We start from the raw sequence: 15,023 nt of genomic DNA on the forward strand, positions 1-15,023 counted from the left end.
AAAAGAACCCTGCCAAGGCTCGGCCTGAGAGGCACCAGGCACCTCTACAGAGCCGGGTACGGGGGACCCTGACACTCAACAGGCTGAGGGTCGCACGGCCAGCAAGGGCTGGGAGGTTTGCCCCTAGAGAGAGGCTCCGGACTGAAGGACGCTGGGCACAGGTGGGGAGGGCAGCTGGGCCCCACACCACAACCAGGGCTTAATGGGCAACTCCACACATTGAAGGGTGACACCCTAGCCCCCTCCCCAATGCCAGATGCTAAGCCTCTGTCCCCAGGGACACAGGAATCTGACCAGCTGAAGGGAAAAGACCTCCACATGCAGGTATTGGGGGGCCCCCCAACAAAGGACTCCTGCCCACCGGCAGTGACAAGGGCTCGCTCATGCACAGAGCTTCCAACTGGCTCTGTGACGTCTCTTCACTAAGGGTCACCAAGGCCGGAGCGGTCTCTGATGAAAGGAATAGCCCGGAGCTAACAAACAGGAGGCGGGGGCTCTCCAAATCTACCATGGAAAAAAATCCTCTGAGAAACTTTAAAAAAGATAATGTGTTGATGAAACAAAGTTTTTTTAAAAAAGGAATATTCAGAGAATAAAAAGACTTCAAGAATTTTTTAAACGACAGCAGAAACTTTTAAAATTCAAGAGAACAGAAGGAGTGAGAAGATAAAGTGGAGGAAATCTCCCAGAAAGCTGAACAAAATAAGGAAAGAGACAATAATAGAAATAAAGATTCAAACATGCGGGGCCACCAGACCGGCTTGAGTTCCAGGAAAAACAGATGAAATGCACCAGGGACGTCATCCGTACAGTACACAATACCAGCAAAGCTTCCAGGACTGAAGGACGCTGCTTCAAAATCCAAGGCCCCCTTCCCAGACACCCGGCATGATGAACACACACACAACCACATGGAATTCCAGATCTAGGGATAATGAGAAGATCCTAAAAGTTTCCGGAGGAGAAAACACATCTCCTACAAAGATCTGGGAATCCACATGGCACTGAACTTCTCAAACGACATTGGAGGCTAGATAAAAATGGAATGATAACCTTGAAATGGTGAGAGGACATTATTTCCAATCTAGGATTTATACCCAGCTCATCTGTCTGTAAGGAATGCAGGTAGAATAAAGAGATCACAGACATGTGAGGACTAGAGAAATTCACCTCCCACGGCCCCTCCTCAGGAAGTTACTGAAAGATCTTCTGCTAAAACAAGGCAATGAACCATGAACCGAGAAAGAGAAGGACATGGGATGTGACATGGGAGGACGCAGAGGGGTTCTCATAACGATGGCAGAAGGAGGCCCCAAGAATCCAAGAATGACACCGTGAGGCAGGCGTAGAAAGCAGCTAACCCTCACAGTACAGGGGGACAGAAGGCTCCCCTAAATCTGAATCCAAGACAGATTTTTAGCATATTAATGAGACTTTTCAGAGTTTCGATGATAAATTATTGACTACAAAATGAAAAAAATAAATTCTAACAGCCCGAGCTCTTGTGGCTCAGACTGTATCAGACGTCTGCTGTTTTGCCGGCTCGGCATCTGTGTCCGTCTTCTGGGCATGTCTGTATGGTAGCCAAGGGGTGGACTGTATTTGGCATGTGAGTGTTTTTTGTTTATTTTATTTTTGACCTAACCAACATCCATACCCCCATCTCTCCGATGTGTTGGTTTTGTAGTAGCTGAGGGGTGGATCGTTTGAGTATCTGCTCTTTTTGTCTGACATCCATGCCTATCTCTCCTGTCATTTTCTCTGCCCAGCTTCCATTCTCTTACTCTGTGAACAACATCCCAACTTTCCTGGAGAAGCCACGGTCCCCATCTCTTTCTCTCTACATGGAGAAGGACGCTGCCCTCACTCCTCAGCTTCAGGGATGACAATGTGACCCAGGCCTGGCCGATCAGACTTACAGTGGCAGCTTAAGGAAAACCAGGTGGCCCAAGGCAGGTCACCCTAATGCTTGTGTGATGAAACCTGGAGAGCGGGACATTCTCCAATGATGTGACTTGGTAAGATGGTAAAGCACAGTCCCCGAGGCGCCAGCGTAAAGCCAGCATGGATGACAGCACTGCTGACAGGTACTGAGGGCACTGTCTGGATGGCACCTGGATCCAGCCACGCCTAAGGACCCCACAGTTCTGTCATGTGAGCCTGTAAGTCTCTATGTTGAAGCCAGTTAAGAGTTCCACATTGACACGCTTGGGGACAGGGCCTGGGGGGAGGGCACGTCTCACCTCGGACCACGGTGCCCGGGTAGAGACAACGGTACTGCTGGCTCCAGTAGGCTGCGATCCTGGTCCCTTGTGGCAGGAAGCGAGTAGAGGCCGGCCTCACATCGATGATCTGGGACAGAGTGGGATTTAGTGCCGGGCACACAGCCGTGGCCACAGCCCTTGACACCCCTGCCCCCCAGCCTCCGGGGGCCCCACCCCCCGTCTCACCGCTTCCTGCAGCAACTGCTCCAGACAGTAGATGTGGGGCCGGTTGCCACGCTCGCCCTCCACCACCACACGGTATCTACGAGGCCAGGCAAACGTGCTGTGCGGGGCAGAGGCTGGAGACCTCCCCAGAGGGACCCGGCCCCACCACTGCCGGCTCTGCCTCCCGGGCCTCTGGGATGCGGCACCAGGACTCGGAGGTTCGCTGAGTTTGCTATGTGAACGTGGCCACATTCCCTCCCCTTCTGGGCTCGGTTTCCTCGTCTGTGCAACTAGGGGTTGCAGAGCATGTCGGCTGGTCCAGGCCAGACCCCAGGAGAGGCCAACACGCTCTCTCTCGGTCCACCCCGGGCAGGGCCTCGGGGTGCACTGGCCACCCATCCGTTCTGAGCCGGCTACAGCAGGGGAAGCCACGGCCTGGGGGGTGGGGGAAGCACAGAGGCGGCTCTGCACAGGCCAGCGGCCGACTCACATGTCTGGCGAGTGCACCGTGTGCACGTGCCCCGCGTACAGCAGCTTGTCGTCCATGGGGATGAGCACTCGCAGGCCATCCTTCAGCTCATCCTTGTCGATGATGCAGGAGCGAGGGGCTGCAGGAGAGCGGGTGTGAGGCAGGGACGGGCGGGCGCGCGGGCCCTGTGTGGGCTGGCGGCACTCGGACGTGTGCACCCCTGTGCCTGCCCTAGCACACCCATGGGAGTGTGCACGGCCCCTCTGCTGACGCCCATCCGTCCCCATCCCCATGGCCAGCACCCTCTGTGCAAGCACAGGACGTTCTAGGGCATTGGCGCACCCCATCCACCCCGCCCAGGCCAGCACCCCCGACCGTGACACCCAGCACCGCTACCACGGCCCGGCCAAGCCTCAGGGGCGTTCCACAGGCTTTTTCTCTTTCTGGTGGAAACCAGGCCCCCAGGACGGGCTGTCGGCACCCACCCACACCCTGCAGCCCCTCCTTCCTTTGAAGCCCCCCTTGTTCTCCATCTGCTCCTTCTCGATGGGGCCTTTGACCTGGCCCCTCGCCATCTGAACCACTATTAAAAGACCTGGACAGCTGGGACAGCTCGGTGGGCAGATGGAATGCCAGGCCCACTATGTGCCCACTGCACCCATGCAGGGCCTCGTGGCAGAGTCGGCCTCCCATGCCCTGGCGCTGGGCTTGGCTGTGTGACTCTCCAGGTCAAAAGGGGCCAAAGGCTGATCTGGGCAGCGGCCTTCAGAGGCCCCTGGGTCCATCTCCCCTAGAAAGCCTCTGGCAGCATCACCAGAGACCACGGGTGCAGCATGTGGATGGCACATGGAGAGAGGATGGCGGACCTGGGTCAGCCGAGCCCAGCTGGGGTCAGCACAGCCACCTAGCCCTGGGACCTGCGGCACACATGTGACCAGCTGACCAACACACCTCGGGCCACGCCCCTCCTCGCACTCTGCCTCCCCATGAGCATCACACCCCTGGGTCCGAGTGCCTCCTGGACGTGGCCTCCCTGATGTCCTCCAGACACCCCAAACTCCAACCAGCAAAACCCAGTGCGTGACCCCATGACCCTGGTCTTGTGGACAGCTCCCCAGCCCCCTTCAATCTTTGCCCTTCCCCTCCCCCACTTGCCTGCAGAGCCCCCCACATCCCACCCACCCACCCTCCTTCCTGATGCGCTTGTGTCCCCCCTGCTGCCCCCACGAAGCCGGGGGCCACCACCAGCTCTCGCCTGGATGGCGACAGCCTCCTAACTGGACTCCCAGCCACCCCTGGGGCCTTCAGTTCACTCTCTACACAGTAGTCAGACAGCTCATCTTAAAACCAACCCAACTGCATCACTCTCCCACTTACAACAGAGAGGTTTTTATTTTCCTTGGAGTGAACACCCAGCTCCTTAACTAGGCCCACAAGACTCTGCCTCTGCCTCCTCCCTGACCCCGAGGCAGCTCTCTTGCCACCCCCGCCCCAGCTCTTTAAGCCGGAGCCAAACTGGCCTCCTTTCCGCAGACCTCAGGGCCTTTGCACATGCTGTTCCTGGCCCATGCCCCTTTGCTAGCTCAGCCCCGCTCTTCTCAGGCCAGGCTTAGAGCTACCTTCCCTGGGGGCCTCCAGCAGCCCCTCCCCACACAGCACGGCAACTCACCTGGAGTCAGCGGCCGCTCCACAACCCCGCCACGTGGCAGGTGTTCATCCTCAGAGAAGCTGGAGTCCTGGTTGGGCTCGAAGTCCTCCTCAGCCGCCATGCTCTCCATCAACTTGCTCACGGCGCCCCCCTTCCCCCGGTTCTGGGGACAGAGCATGGCAGAAAAGTAGCTTAGGACATGGCACAGGGGTCCTGCCTGGCTGGGGACCCTCCCTGGAAACCCAGAGCCACAGTCAGGCCCCAGGGTATCTGCCATGTGCACAGGAGGGGCCCCAGCTGGGTGCACCCGAGGCTAGAGGGAAGATGAAATGGGCCTGGAACCAGCCTGCATGTACTCAGCGCAGTACCCAGCACTCAGTGCTCAGTACTGGACTTATGTTTGTCACCACGACAGATGCCTAGATTCCCTCCTTAGAGAAACTGAGGCAGCACCTCCAGCCAGGCACCATGGGTTGGAGGAAAAACAGCTTGTGCAGGGGGTAGGAGGCGTGGGGAACATGCATGCCCAGGCATGCCACCGCCTGCCAACTGAGCAAAGAAATTCGCCCACGCCCGGTGGGGGGGACCCCATGGGGAGCTGGAGCTAAGCTGGGGGCTCCTGTCTTCTGGCCCAACAGGTCTCACGGTCACCCGTCAGGTGTCCCCCACCTCTGCTAAGGTGGGTGTCTCTTGAGGACAGGGGCCAAGTCCTGGGTATCTCATTGTCCTCAGGGCATGGGGACTGCAGCCATGTCACTGAGCCTGAACACAGTGTGAGGGTAAACACAGTGTGGCAGGCAGAGACCTCCCTCCGGCCTCAGGAGCACAGAGAGGGCATGATGGACTCAGGGTGGTGGCATCCCTGCCTGGGCGCGAGCCTCACCTCCTTCTTCACCTCTTTCCCTTTGGCCTTGGCCTTGTTCCTCTTGGCAGCGGCCAGGGAGCTGGCGTGAGAGGCCCTGGCCTCGGAGGGCAGGGCGGGAGTGCGGGGCGCGGGCATCGCCGCTGCTGGACTAGCCTCCTTCCCTTTCTTCTTCTAGAGGAGGAAGCAGCAGAGGGAGCCCTCAGGGGGCCAGCAAGGGTCCGGCCTCCCCGGCAGGGGTAGGGGGAGCCAGGACCCCTCCAGCCAGCCTGCTCCCCAACTCACTCACCCCCCAAGTTCTGTGTGACCCTCCCTGGAGAAATGGAACACCTCTCCCTCCTGGAAGGTGTTTTTCTTTTGAATCTTTATTACTTTATTACTACTATGTATTACTTGTGGCCCCCTCAAGAAAGACAACACTGCAACAGCATGAGTGCGAGTTCCTCTCCAACCACCCGCCTACCAAGCCCAAAGCAGAGCATCAGCGTGGTGCACCTTCCAGAACTTCCTGCAAGCACATACAACCGTGTCAACATGAAGGCTATGCAGACACATGTAGGCACATATGGTACTTTTTAAAATTTTTTAAAATTTTTATTTATTTTTATTTTTTTGAGACAGAGTTTCACGTAGCCTCAAACTCCTGGGCTCAAGCAATCCTCCTGCCTCAGCCTCCTGAGTAGCTGGGACTACAGGCATGCGCCACCATGCCCAGCTAATTTTTTCTATATATTTTTAGTTGTTCAGCTAATTTCTTTCTATTTTTAGTAGAGACAGGGTCTTGCTCTTGCTCAGGCTGGGTACTTTTTTTTAAACACAGGTGAACATTTACCAAAAGTCCTGCTTTGTAACATTTCCCCCGCCATGTGACTGATCTACATAAAAGTAGCTTCGTTTTTGTTTTATAACAGCTGCTCACTGCGCCACAGCATGGAGGAACCGTAATTCCTCAACCCACCACCAAGAAGGGCCTGCAGGCCGCCTCCGCTTCTCCCTTCTTTCAAGTGATGCCACAAAAAACCAAAACAACAGCAACAAAAACAACCTTACCAATTAGTTTGATAGGATATACTCCTGGAAGGGGCATTGGAAGCTGTTTGGCTACTGCCTGAGTCACTTCCAGAATGTTCCCTACTGCCCCTGGCCCCAGCAGCGAGGGGAGAGCTCTATCCAGCCCAGCTCAAAGGTGTCCCCGGCACGGAGACATGCGTGCCCTTCCCCTTGCTGGTCAGGGGGTGCAGGGGGTGGGGAAGGAACTGGCCCAAATCTTTTAAAAACAGGCACGGTGGACAGATTCGTTTATCAGAGCAAAGAAGCAGAAACAACTTCGGTGTCCAGCAACCTGTCACAGAAACTCTGGGGCGTCGACACACACAGTTACATGCTTTTGTCACCATGGCTAGTGTCGTGTTCTGAGCCATAGCCAATGGCATGGGCAAACGAAAATGATGACACTTTGTGTGGAAAGCAGGGCTCGAAACTGCAGCTGGCCGAATCCAGAGGTTATGGGGTTTGGGAGCAGATCACACAATGACGCTTTGTAAAAGGGACATGTCTGACACAAATGACCAAGGCCAGGGGAGGTGGAAAACTAAGAAACAGAAAAAAAATAATAATAATGGGCAAATGTTACCAAGACAACAACAGAAGTTACCACGTCTGTATCAGACAGGAGATTCAAAGCAAACAGCATTAAAAGAGGCAAAAAAAGGACGTGTTCTACAGATAAAAGGGATACAGTTTAATCCCAATTTGGGGGGAAAATATATATATACACATTGTATTTTCTTGTTTCTGATGCACATTTTAACCCTGTTCATATTTCTGAAATCAGAGGCACTAAGGGCTGAAGGAGCGTTAGTGGTTACGTTTCCGTGACCTCTGCCGTCTGTTATTAAATAGCTCATTGTGTGGCGCACATCTTTGCAGCTGGGGACAGGAAAGGAAATGGCAGCCCCCAAAAAAAGTCTGAGTGGATCTTTCTGTTCTTTCTTTTCATTATCTTTCAAATTACTGTTAAATCAGATAAAACCCATAACTCTTTCTTTCCCTTTGACCAGAAAAACCCATTTCTGGGAGGCCCCCTGCTCCTACTTCTACTTTTTTTTTTTAAATAAGAAAATAACTTCCACGGCCGGGTGCGGTAGCTCACGCCTGTAATCCTAGCATTCTGGGAGGCCAAGGCGGGAGGATCACTTGAGGTCAGGAGTTCAAGACCAGCCTGAACAAGAGTGAGACCCCGTCTCTACTAAAAATAGAAACATTGGCTGGGCGTCGTGGTGTGCACTTGTAGTCCCAGCTACTTGGGAGGCTGAGGCAGGAGGATCACTTGAGCCCAGGAGCTGAGGTTGCTGTGGGCTAGGCTGATGCCACAGCACTCTACTCAGAGTGACAGAGTGAGATTCTGTCTCAAAAAGAAAAAGAAAGAAAGAAAAGAACTTCCAATGTGACAGAAGCTCTGTACACAAGACAGAGGTGTCCACTGCTTTGGTAATTATGATGGCAAAATATCATCATCACCCAAACCACCAAGCCAGCAGGGTCAGTGGCAGGAGATGGCACCAACCACAGGATATCCCCACATGGTAGGATGTCATTCAGCCATGTACAAATATTGATAAAAAAATAAAAGATAAAAGCTCATCACATGTGGACATGCACGTGATAAAATACAGACTGCACAAAGCAGGATACAGTAGCCCCCTCCTTATCCGAGGGTTCACTTTCTGTGGTTTCAGTTTCCCACAGTCAACCTCAGTCTGAACATATTAAATGGAAAATTCCGGAAATAAACAATTCATAAGTTTTAAATTGCACGCCGTTCTGAGCAGCGTGATGAAATCTCAAGCCGTCCCTCTCAGGACATGACTCATCCCTTTGTCCAGTGCATCCACTACCCGCCTGTCAGTCACTCGGCGGCCGTGCTGGTGATCAGACCGACGTGTCGCGGTATTGCAGTGCTTGTGTTCAAGCAACCCTTATTTTACCCAATAATGGCCTCAAAGCGCAAGAGCGGTGATACCGGAGATTTGGCTACACCAGCGAGAAGCCATAAAGTGCTTCTTTCCAGTGAAAAGGTGAAAGATCTTGACTTAACATGAAAAGAAAAAAAATCGTATGCTGAGGTTGCTAACATCTACGAATCTTCTACGTGTGAAATCGTGAAGAAGTAAAAAGAAATTTGTGCTAGTTTTGCTGTCACACCTCAAACCGCAAAAGATAGGGCCACGGTACGTGACTTGTGCTTATAGTATAGGGTTTGGTATTCTCTGCGGTTTCAGGCATCCACTGGGAGTCTTCGACCATATCCACCCCCATAGCAGATAAGGGGGGGCTCCTATTACAAAAGTACATCTCTAACAAACAGTAACAGTGGTTGTTCTTGGGGAGACGGGCTGTAGGGCAATTTCCCTGGGTGTCTGATTCTCCCTTTGTTGACAATCAGCCTGTTCCGTTCCAGTGTCTTGCAACAACATCGAACGTCCGCATGGGGTGAGCCTCTGGTCCTCTGCCCTAATGGCCAAGCGTCCAGCTATTCAGATCCAGGAAGTGGGCAGGCAGGGCCTCCAACAGAAGGCGCTAGCTTGGGAGCTGGGTGTGTTGGCTCATACCTGTGGTCCCAGCTACTAGGGAAACTGAGGCAAGAGGCTCACTTGAGCCCACGAGTTTGGGACCAGCCTAAGCAACATAGCAAGACCCCTGCATGTAAAAAAAGATTAAAACAAAACAAAACAAAACAAAGGCACCACCTTGGGAAAGGCCCAAAGAGGCAGTGTAAGGGCCCCAGTGGTCTTAAGTGGTACTAGACCCCTGGGGTTCAAACCCCAGCTCAGGGGATCATTAGTCACTGTGACCTTGGGCTGGTACTTTTCCTCTCATGGGCGACTTGTAATGTGCAGTTAATGAGAGACATCTACTTCACATGGTCCTGTGAGTACATGGTAAAGCAGTTGGAACTTGTCTGGGCCTACTGTGGGTCACCTGGGAGAATGATGATGATGATGATGATTATTTATTCTGGCAACTGCTCTTCAAGGCCCTGTAAGGCCTGAGGTGGCTTTAGCCTTGGAAGAGGTGAGCACAGCGCAAGGTTCCTGTGGAGGATGCACACACCGCCCCTCCCTCACTACCACCTGTCATCGGGAAATCAATGCAAGTCTCACCCCTGTTTGTGATTTTCTCTAGAATGTCACTGTTATTTGAGGGTTCATCCTGTACCAGGGACACAGGGCAGAGAGACCTGAGTCAGACACTGTAGAAAACTGGCGAAGTTTGAATACAACAGCTACGGGTGTGGGGAGAGCGGGAACAACTGGCCATGAGCTTCCCAGGGGCCAGTGCAAAAGGGTAACAGGCCTCATATCAGGTCTTGAAAGGCAAGTTTCCTCAAGCCGGGGTGTCCACAGAGAGATTTCAGGGACTATGTGAACAGGGGTGGGGGAAAAATCCCACCTCTATTTTCACATTTTAACCTCTAGAGAAATGAGGTTTTCCTTCAGGTGAGAGTGGAGGCCACAAACCACAACAGAACCAGCAGTGCCGGGGACCCTGCCACCAACAGAAACCACAGAGAGTGTCACAGCACACGGCAGTTACTGCAGAGACCTCAGAGCGTCCTTTGTGCTGAGCACTGGGAAAGCAGGGTGCTGCCAGACCCATTGCTGGACAGCCTCGCTAACCAAGTGTGTCCCCAAAGGAGCACCTGTACCCTACCGCAAAGGGGGCGTCTCAACATTGTGAGAGCCGCGCTTCAGTATCACTGTTTTCCTTTGGGGCCCCGGGTGTTTCATTCCCACTTTACAGAGTCACTCTGAGACAGAGGTGGGAGGTTAAGGACCGCGGTAAGGTAGGGGTGGCGGCCCCCGGTGGGTCTCCAGGCGGGCCAGGGGCCGAGTCAGGGCTGCGAGGGGTGTGTCCCCGGACCTCCCTGCGCCCACAGCCCTGCTGGGGGGCGCCTTACCTTCCTGGGGTCCTTCCTGTCCCTGGCGCGGCCGGCGTCCTTGCGCGGGCTCAGGGGGCCGCCCTTGGCGCGGGTCCGGGGCGCGGGCGCGGGGCGCGGCGCGGGCGGGTGCGGGCGCGGCGGCCGAGGCGTCGTGCAGGAAGATGCGCTCGCTGCGGCGCCGCGTCCACAAGTCGTCGTCGCTGGCCTCGGGCCCCGCCTCGAAACCGGGCTCCTTGGCTCCCCGCAGCTTCCGGGCCTTGCGCCCCTTCTCCGCCGCCAGCTTGGCCTTGTCGGGGCTGGCGGGGCCCCGAGCGGCGGGCGCGGGCGCGGGCGGGCCCGGCTCCCCCAGGGCCTTCTTGGGCCGCAGCAGCCCCGCCGGCGACCGCTTGCGCACCTTGACCTCGCTCTCCGAGTCCGTGTACTCGAACTCCGTGCCTGGACGCGGGGGATGAGGAGGGGGCTCGCGGACAGGCTTTCCAGGGCCCCTGCCACCCGCCCCCCAGCCACCACAGACCCGTCGCTCCTCCCCAGGGCAAAGAAACTGAGGCCGGAGAAGGAGAAGGACTCACCACGGCCCACCCCCGGCCCCTCCTCGGCTGCCCGGACCCCTCAGCCAAGAGCCGCAGTCTGGGAAGGTGAAGACCGGGGGCGCAGGAGCGTGTGCTCCCGTGTGACCGTGGAAACCTGGGGCCCCGGCAGGGGAGCGGCGGGCCCCACGCCCGCAGGGCTGCAGCAGTGGCGTGGGAAAGCCCGCAGGAAATCCCCTACCCGGCCTCTCTGCCCCCGTCCTGCAGCTGGCATCCGCCAGGCCCACTCCCCTGTGTAGACCGCGGGGCGCACCAGAGCCCCCAGCCCTGCTCTCGCCCCGGGCCCACGCCCTGGGTGCCCTGGGTCACAGCCCCTAGCCGAGTGCCCCCACCTTCCTGACCTCCAGGCTTTCTCTTCTGCTGTCTCCTCTGCCCAGAGCCCAGCACACCCCCACCCCACCCCCACTTGGAAAAGCACTGACCCACTTGCCCCGGGGGGCAGTCCTTTCTGCCACACCTCTGCCATCACAAGCAATCTCACACTCAGCCATTTCCCTTGGAGTCCAGGTCTCGGCCTACCAGGCCCCAGGAGGTGAATCCCTGAGTTCTGGAGCCTCCAAAATCCTGCAGCTCAAGCCCTGGCTCACCGCGGGTGCCCGGGAAAAGCGTGTAGGTAAGCAGTTGACAGCACTTCTCCCTGGGACAGGGGTTTCGAGGTGTATTCATCCCACTGGCTGTGAGGAGGACCTTCCTCCTCCAGCCAGACCCAGGGAGGTGATGTCTGCAACAGCCCCTTGGGTTGACAACCCCAGAGAGGGCCAGTGGCCTGCCCTGGATCCCCCCATACACAAGTCGAAAAGCCAGGGCCCAACCCCAAGCCTACTGACCCCCTGGCAGCCATGGGAGGCCAGGCCCCACTGTCCCAGCAAATGCAACCACAGCAACAGGGACAGGCAGGTACCACCCGGTGGGAAGCAGTCCTTGGCAAAGGTTAGTTAATCTTCGGTTAACAGAAGTTGCTTCCCACTGCACAGGGAAGCAATGAGGGGCTTTCATGGCTGATGAGGGCCAGACCGACCCTAAAGCACAGGCTTGAGAGCACTGCCTCTGGGTATGAGGGAACGAGACACCCCTTGCAGACCACTAGAGCACTGGACGTATGTAACCCAGTGCAGGCACACCGCATGTGGGGCAGGGATGGAGGGTGGATAGAGCAGTGGACAGAGAAAAGGCACACTTGGAAGGTAGGAGTGGAGTAACAGGGTCAGATGTCATCCCTGTACCCTCTGCCCTGGCACTAGACACAGTCTTCTTGGCACACAGAGTAGGGAGGGTGGGGCCTGCATGGAAAAGAAATAGAGTCCTCCTGACCTCAGAACCAGGAAAGAGACAGCTAGAAAATGACAACATAGAAAAGGAGAGAAAGGGAGCCAAAGAGGGATCCCAAACTCTGTCTACTCCCATCTCTAGAGGACCCACGGACCACCCACACAGGACAGACTCACAGCCTCCCAGGTGACAGCAAGAGAGGATCTGAACAGAGACCAGAGCTGCCATGCAAGAAACAGAAATTGGAATTCGGCTCACGCCTGTAATCCTAGCACTCTGGGAGGCCGAGGCGGGCGGATTGTTTGAGCTCAGGAGTTCGAGACCAGCCTGAGCAAGAGCAAGACCTCGCCTCTACTAAAAATACAAAGAAATTATCTGGACAACTAAAAATATATATGGAAAAAAAGTTAGCCAGGCATGGTGGTGCATGCCTGTAGTCCCAGCTACTCGGGAGGCTGAGGCAGGAGGTTTGCTTGAGCCCAGGAGTTTGAGGTTGCTGTGAGCTAGGCTGACGCCACAGCACTCTAGCCCAGGCAACAGAGTGAGACTCTGTCTCAGGAAAAAAAAAAAAGAAAGAAAGAAATTGGAATTCAAGGCCTGCCAAGGAAATACTCGCTGAAGGGAAGGAAATAATATTTACTGGAGAAAAATAAAAGCATCCTCACTCTGCACAATCTCACCCCCACAACGTCCAGCACACAATGCAAAATTACTCGACAAATGAAGAACCAAGAAAATGCATGACATTCTGGAGAGAAAAAAAAGCCAACTGAACGTGACCCTGAGATGAAGCAGATGTTGCGACTAACAGCCCAGGATTCTGAAGGGGATATGAGAACTATTCTCAAAGAAGTAAAACAAAACTTGTTTTCAATGCATAGAAATTTCCCCAGAGAAATGGGACGGTCCAACAAAGAAACAGACACAACTGAAAAAGAACCAAATAGAAATTCTAGAACTGAGAAGTACAATTTCAGAAATAAAAAAAAAAAATCAATGAAAAGACTTATGAGCTGAATGGATATGAGTAAGAGAAAAGTAAATTGAGTTTGGAAAAAACCCAGCATAGCCTCAGAGAACTGTCAGATGATAAAAATGGTCACATGTATATCCAGCAGGAAAGGAAAAGAGAGAATAGAGTAGGAAAAAAATACTTGAAGGTTTCTTTAAGTTTATTTCTTCAATAGCTAAAATTTCCCCAACTTTGATGACAAACAGAAAATTGCAGATACAAGATGTTAGGTGAACACCAAGCAGGACAAACACAGGGACGTCCATTCTAAGCATATCACAGCCAAATGAGAGCAAAAATAAAGACAAACCCTCAGGAGCAGAGCAGCAGGAAAAACTTGACCCATCAAGTACAGGACAATTTGATTAATGGGCTAACTTGTCATCAAAAACAGAGGCCAGAAGAGAGTAGGACATCTTTAAAGTGCTGAAAGGAAACACTGTCAACCCCAAATTCTAAATCCAGTGAAAATATCAATCAAGAATGAAGGTGAACGTTTTCAGATGAAAGAACACTAAGAGAATTCATCATCAGCAGATGTACAATACAAAAATGCTAAATAAACTTCAGGCTGAAATAACTTGAAAACTCAAATCCTCAGAAAAGGATGAAAAGCAACAGAAATAGTAAATATCAAAATAAATGCAAAAAGATGATTTTTAAAAAAATTTTTCCTCATGGGTTGGGCATGGTGGCTCATGCCTGTAATCCTAGCACTCTAGGCAGCTGAGGAAGGAGGATTGCTTGAGCTCAGGAGTTCAAGACCAGCCTGAGCAAGAGCAAGACCCCATCGCTACGAAAAATAGAAAAATTAGCCAGGTGTGGTGGTGCACACCTGTAGTCCCAGCTACTCGGGAGGCTGAGGCAAGAGGATCGCTTGAGCCCAGGAGTATAAGGTTGCAGTGAGCTGTGATGATACCACGGCACTCTAGCTGGGGTCACAGAGCAAGACTCTGTCTCCAAAAAATAAATAAATAAATAAATAAATTTCCTCTTAATTTCTTTATAAACCACATAAATGTTTAAAACTAAATTTATAACACTGTCTTTAGTGGTTGACACTAGGTGAAGATGTATTATTAATACATATAACATATAATATAAAAGATAGAGGTGTGATATGGACCTATAAGGTTACAAGGCTTCTGTATTGTATGTGAAGTAGCACATTATTAACTATATATGGACTGTGAAAAGTTAAGAATATATGTTATCTCTGTTTTTAATTGTAAAATGCCAAAACCATACTGAGAAAGCAAACAGGAAAATTAAAATGGAATTCTTACCCATATTCAAATAACCCAAAAAAGGACAGCAAAGGAGAAACAGAGAAACAAAAATTAGACAAAAAAAAAAAAAAAGGGTAAGACGCAAATGAATTGCAAGTCAAAAGATGAAAAATATATACCATGCAAACAGTAACGAAAAGAAAACTACAGTAGCTGTACTAGTATCAAACAAAAGACTTTTTAAGTCAAAAGTTGTTACTAAAAACAAGGATGTCCTAAAATGATAAAAAGGTCAATTTATCTGAAAGAAATAAACATATGTGAACATAATCTACAGCAACAAATAAAAAAATATTATACACCATGACCAAGTGAGATTCATCCCAGGAATGCAAGGTTGGTTCAGCATACCAAAAAATTAATCAATGTAACACACCATTTCTATTACTCAACAACCTGGAAACAGAAGAGAACTTCCTCAACCTGACCAAGGACATCTATGAAAAACCCACAGCTAACATGATACTTAATGGTGTAAGGCTGAATGTTTTCTCCCTAAAATAAGAAGCAAGCCAG

At 52.7% G+C, this 15,023-nt stretch overlaps 1 protein-coding gene across 1 annotated transcript in view; it reads right to left on the minus strand.

Moving 5' to 3' along the window:
* Positions 1–15,023, minus strand: part of TNRC18 (trinucleotide repeat containing 18) — an 85,373-nt gene that overhangs the window by 8,721 nt on the left and 61,629 nt on the right. The window contains 7 exon segments of the mRNA XM_045541252.1: positions 2,244–2,352; positions 2,451–2,526; positions 2,920–3,037; positions 4,568–4,709; positions 5,430–5,582; positions 10,369–10,461; positions 10,463–10,785. Coding sequence (XP_045397208.1) covers positions 2,244–2,352; positions 2,451–2,526; positions 2,920–3,037; positions 4,568–4,709; positions 5,430–5,582; positions 10,369–10,461; positions 10,463–10,785 — 1,014 coding nt within the window.

This window comes from Lemur catta, chromosome 2 (assembly GCF_020740605.2).
Source record: "Lemur catta isolate mLemCat1 chromosome 2, mLemCat1.pri, whole genome shotgun sequence".
NCBI classification, from domain to species: domain Eukaryota; kingdom Metazoa; phylum Chordata; class Mammalia; order Primates; family Lemuridae; genus Lemur; species Lemur catta.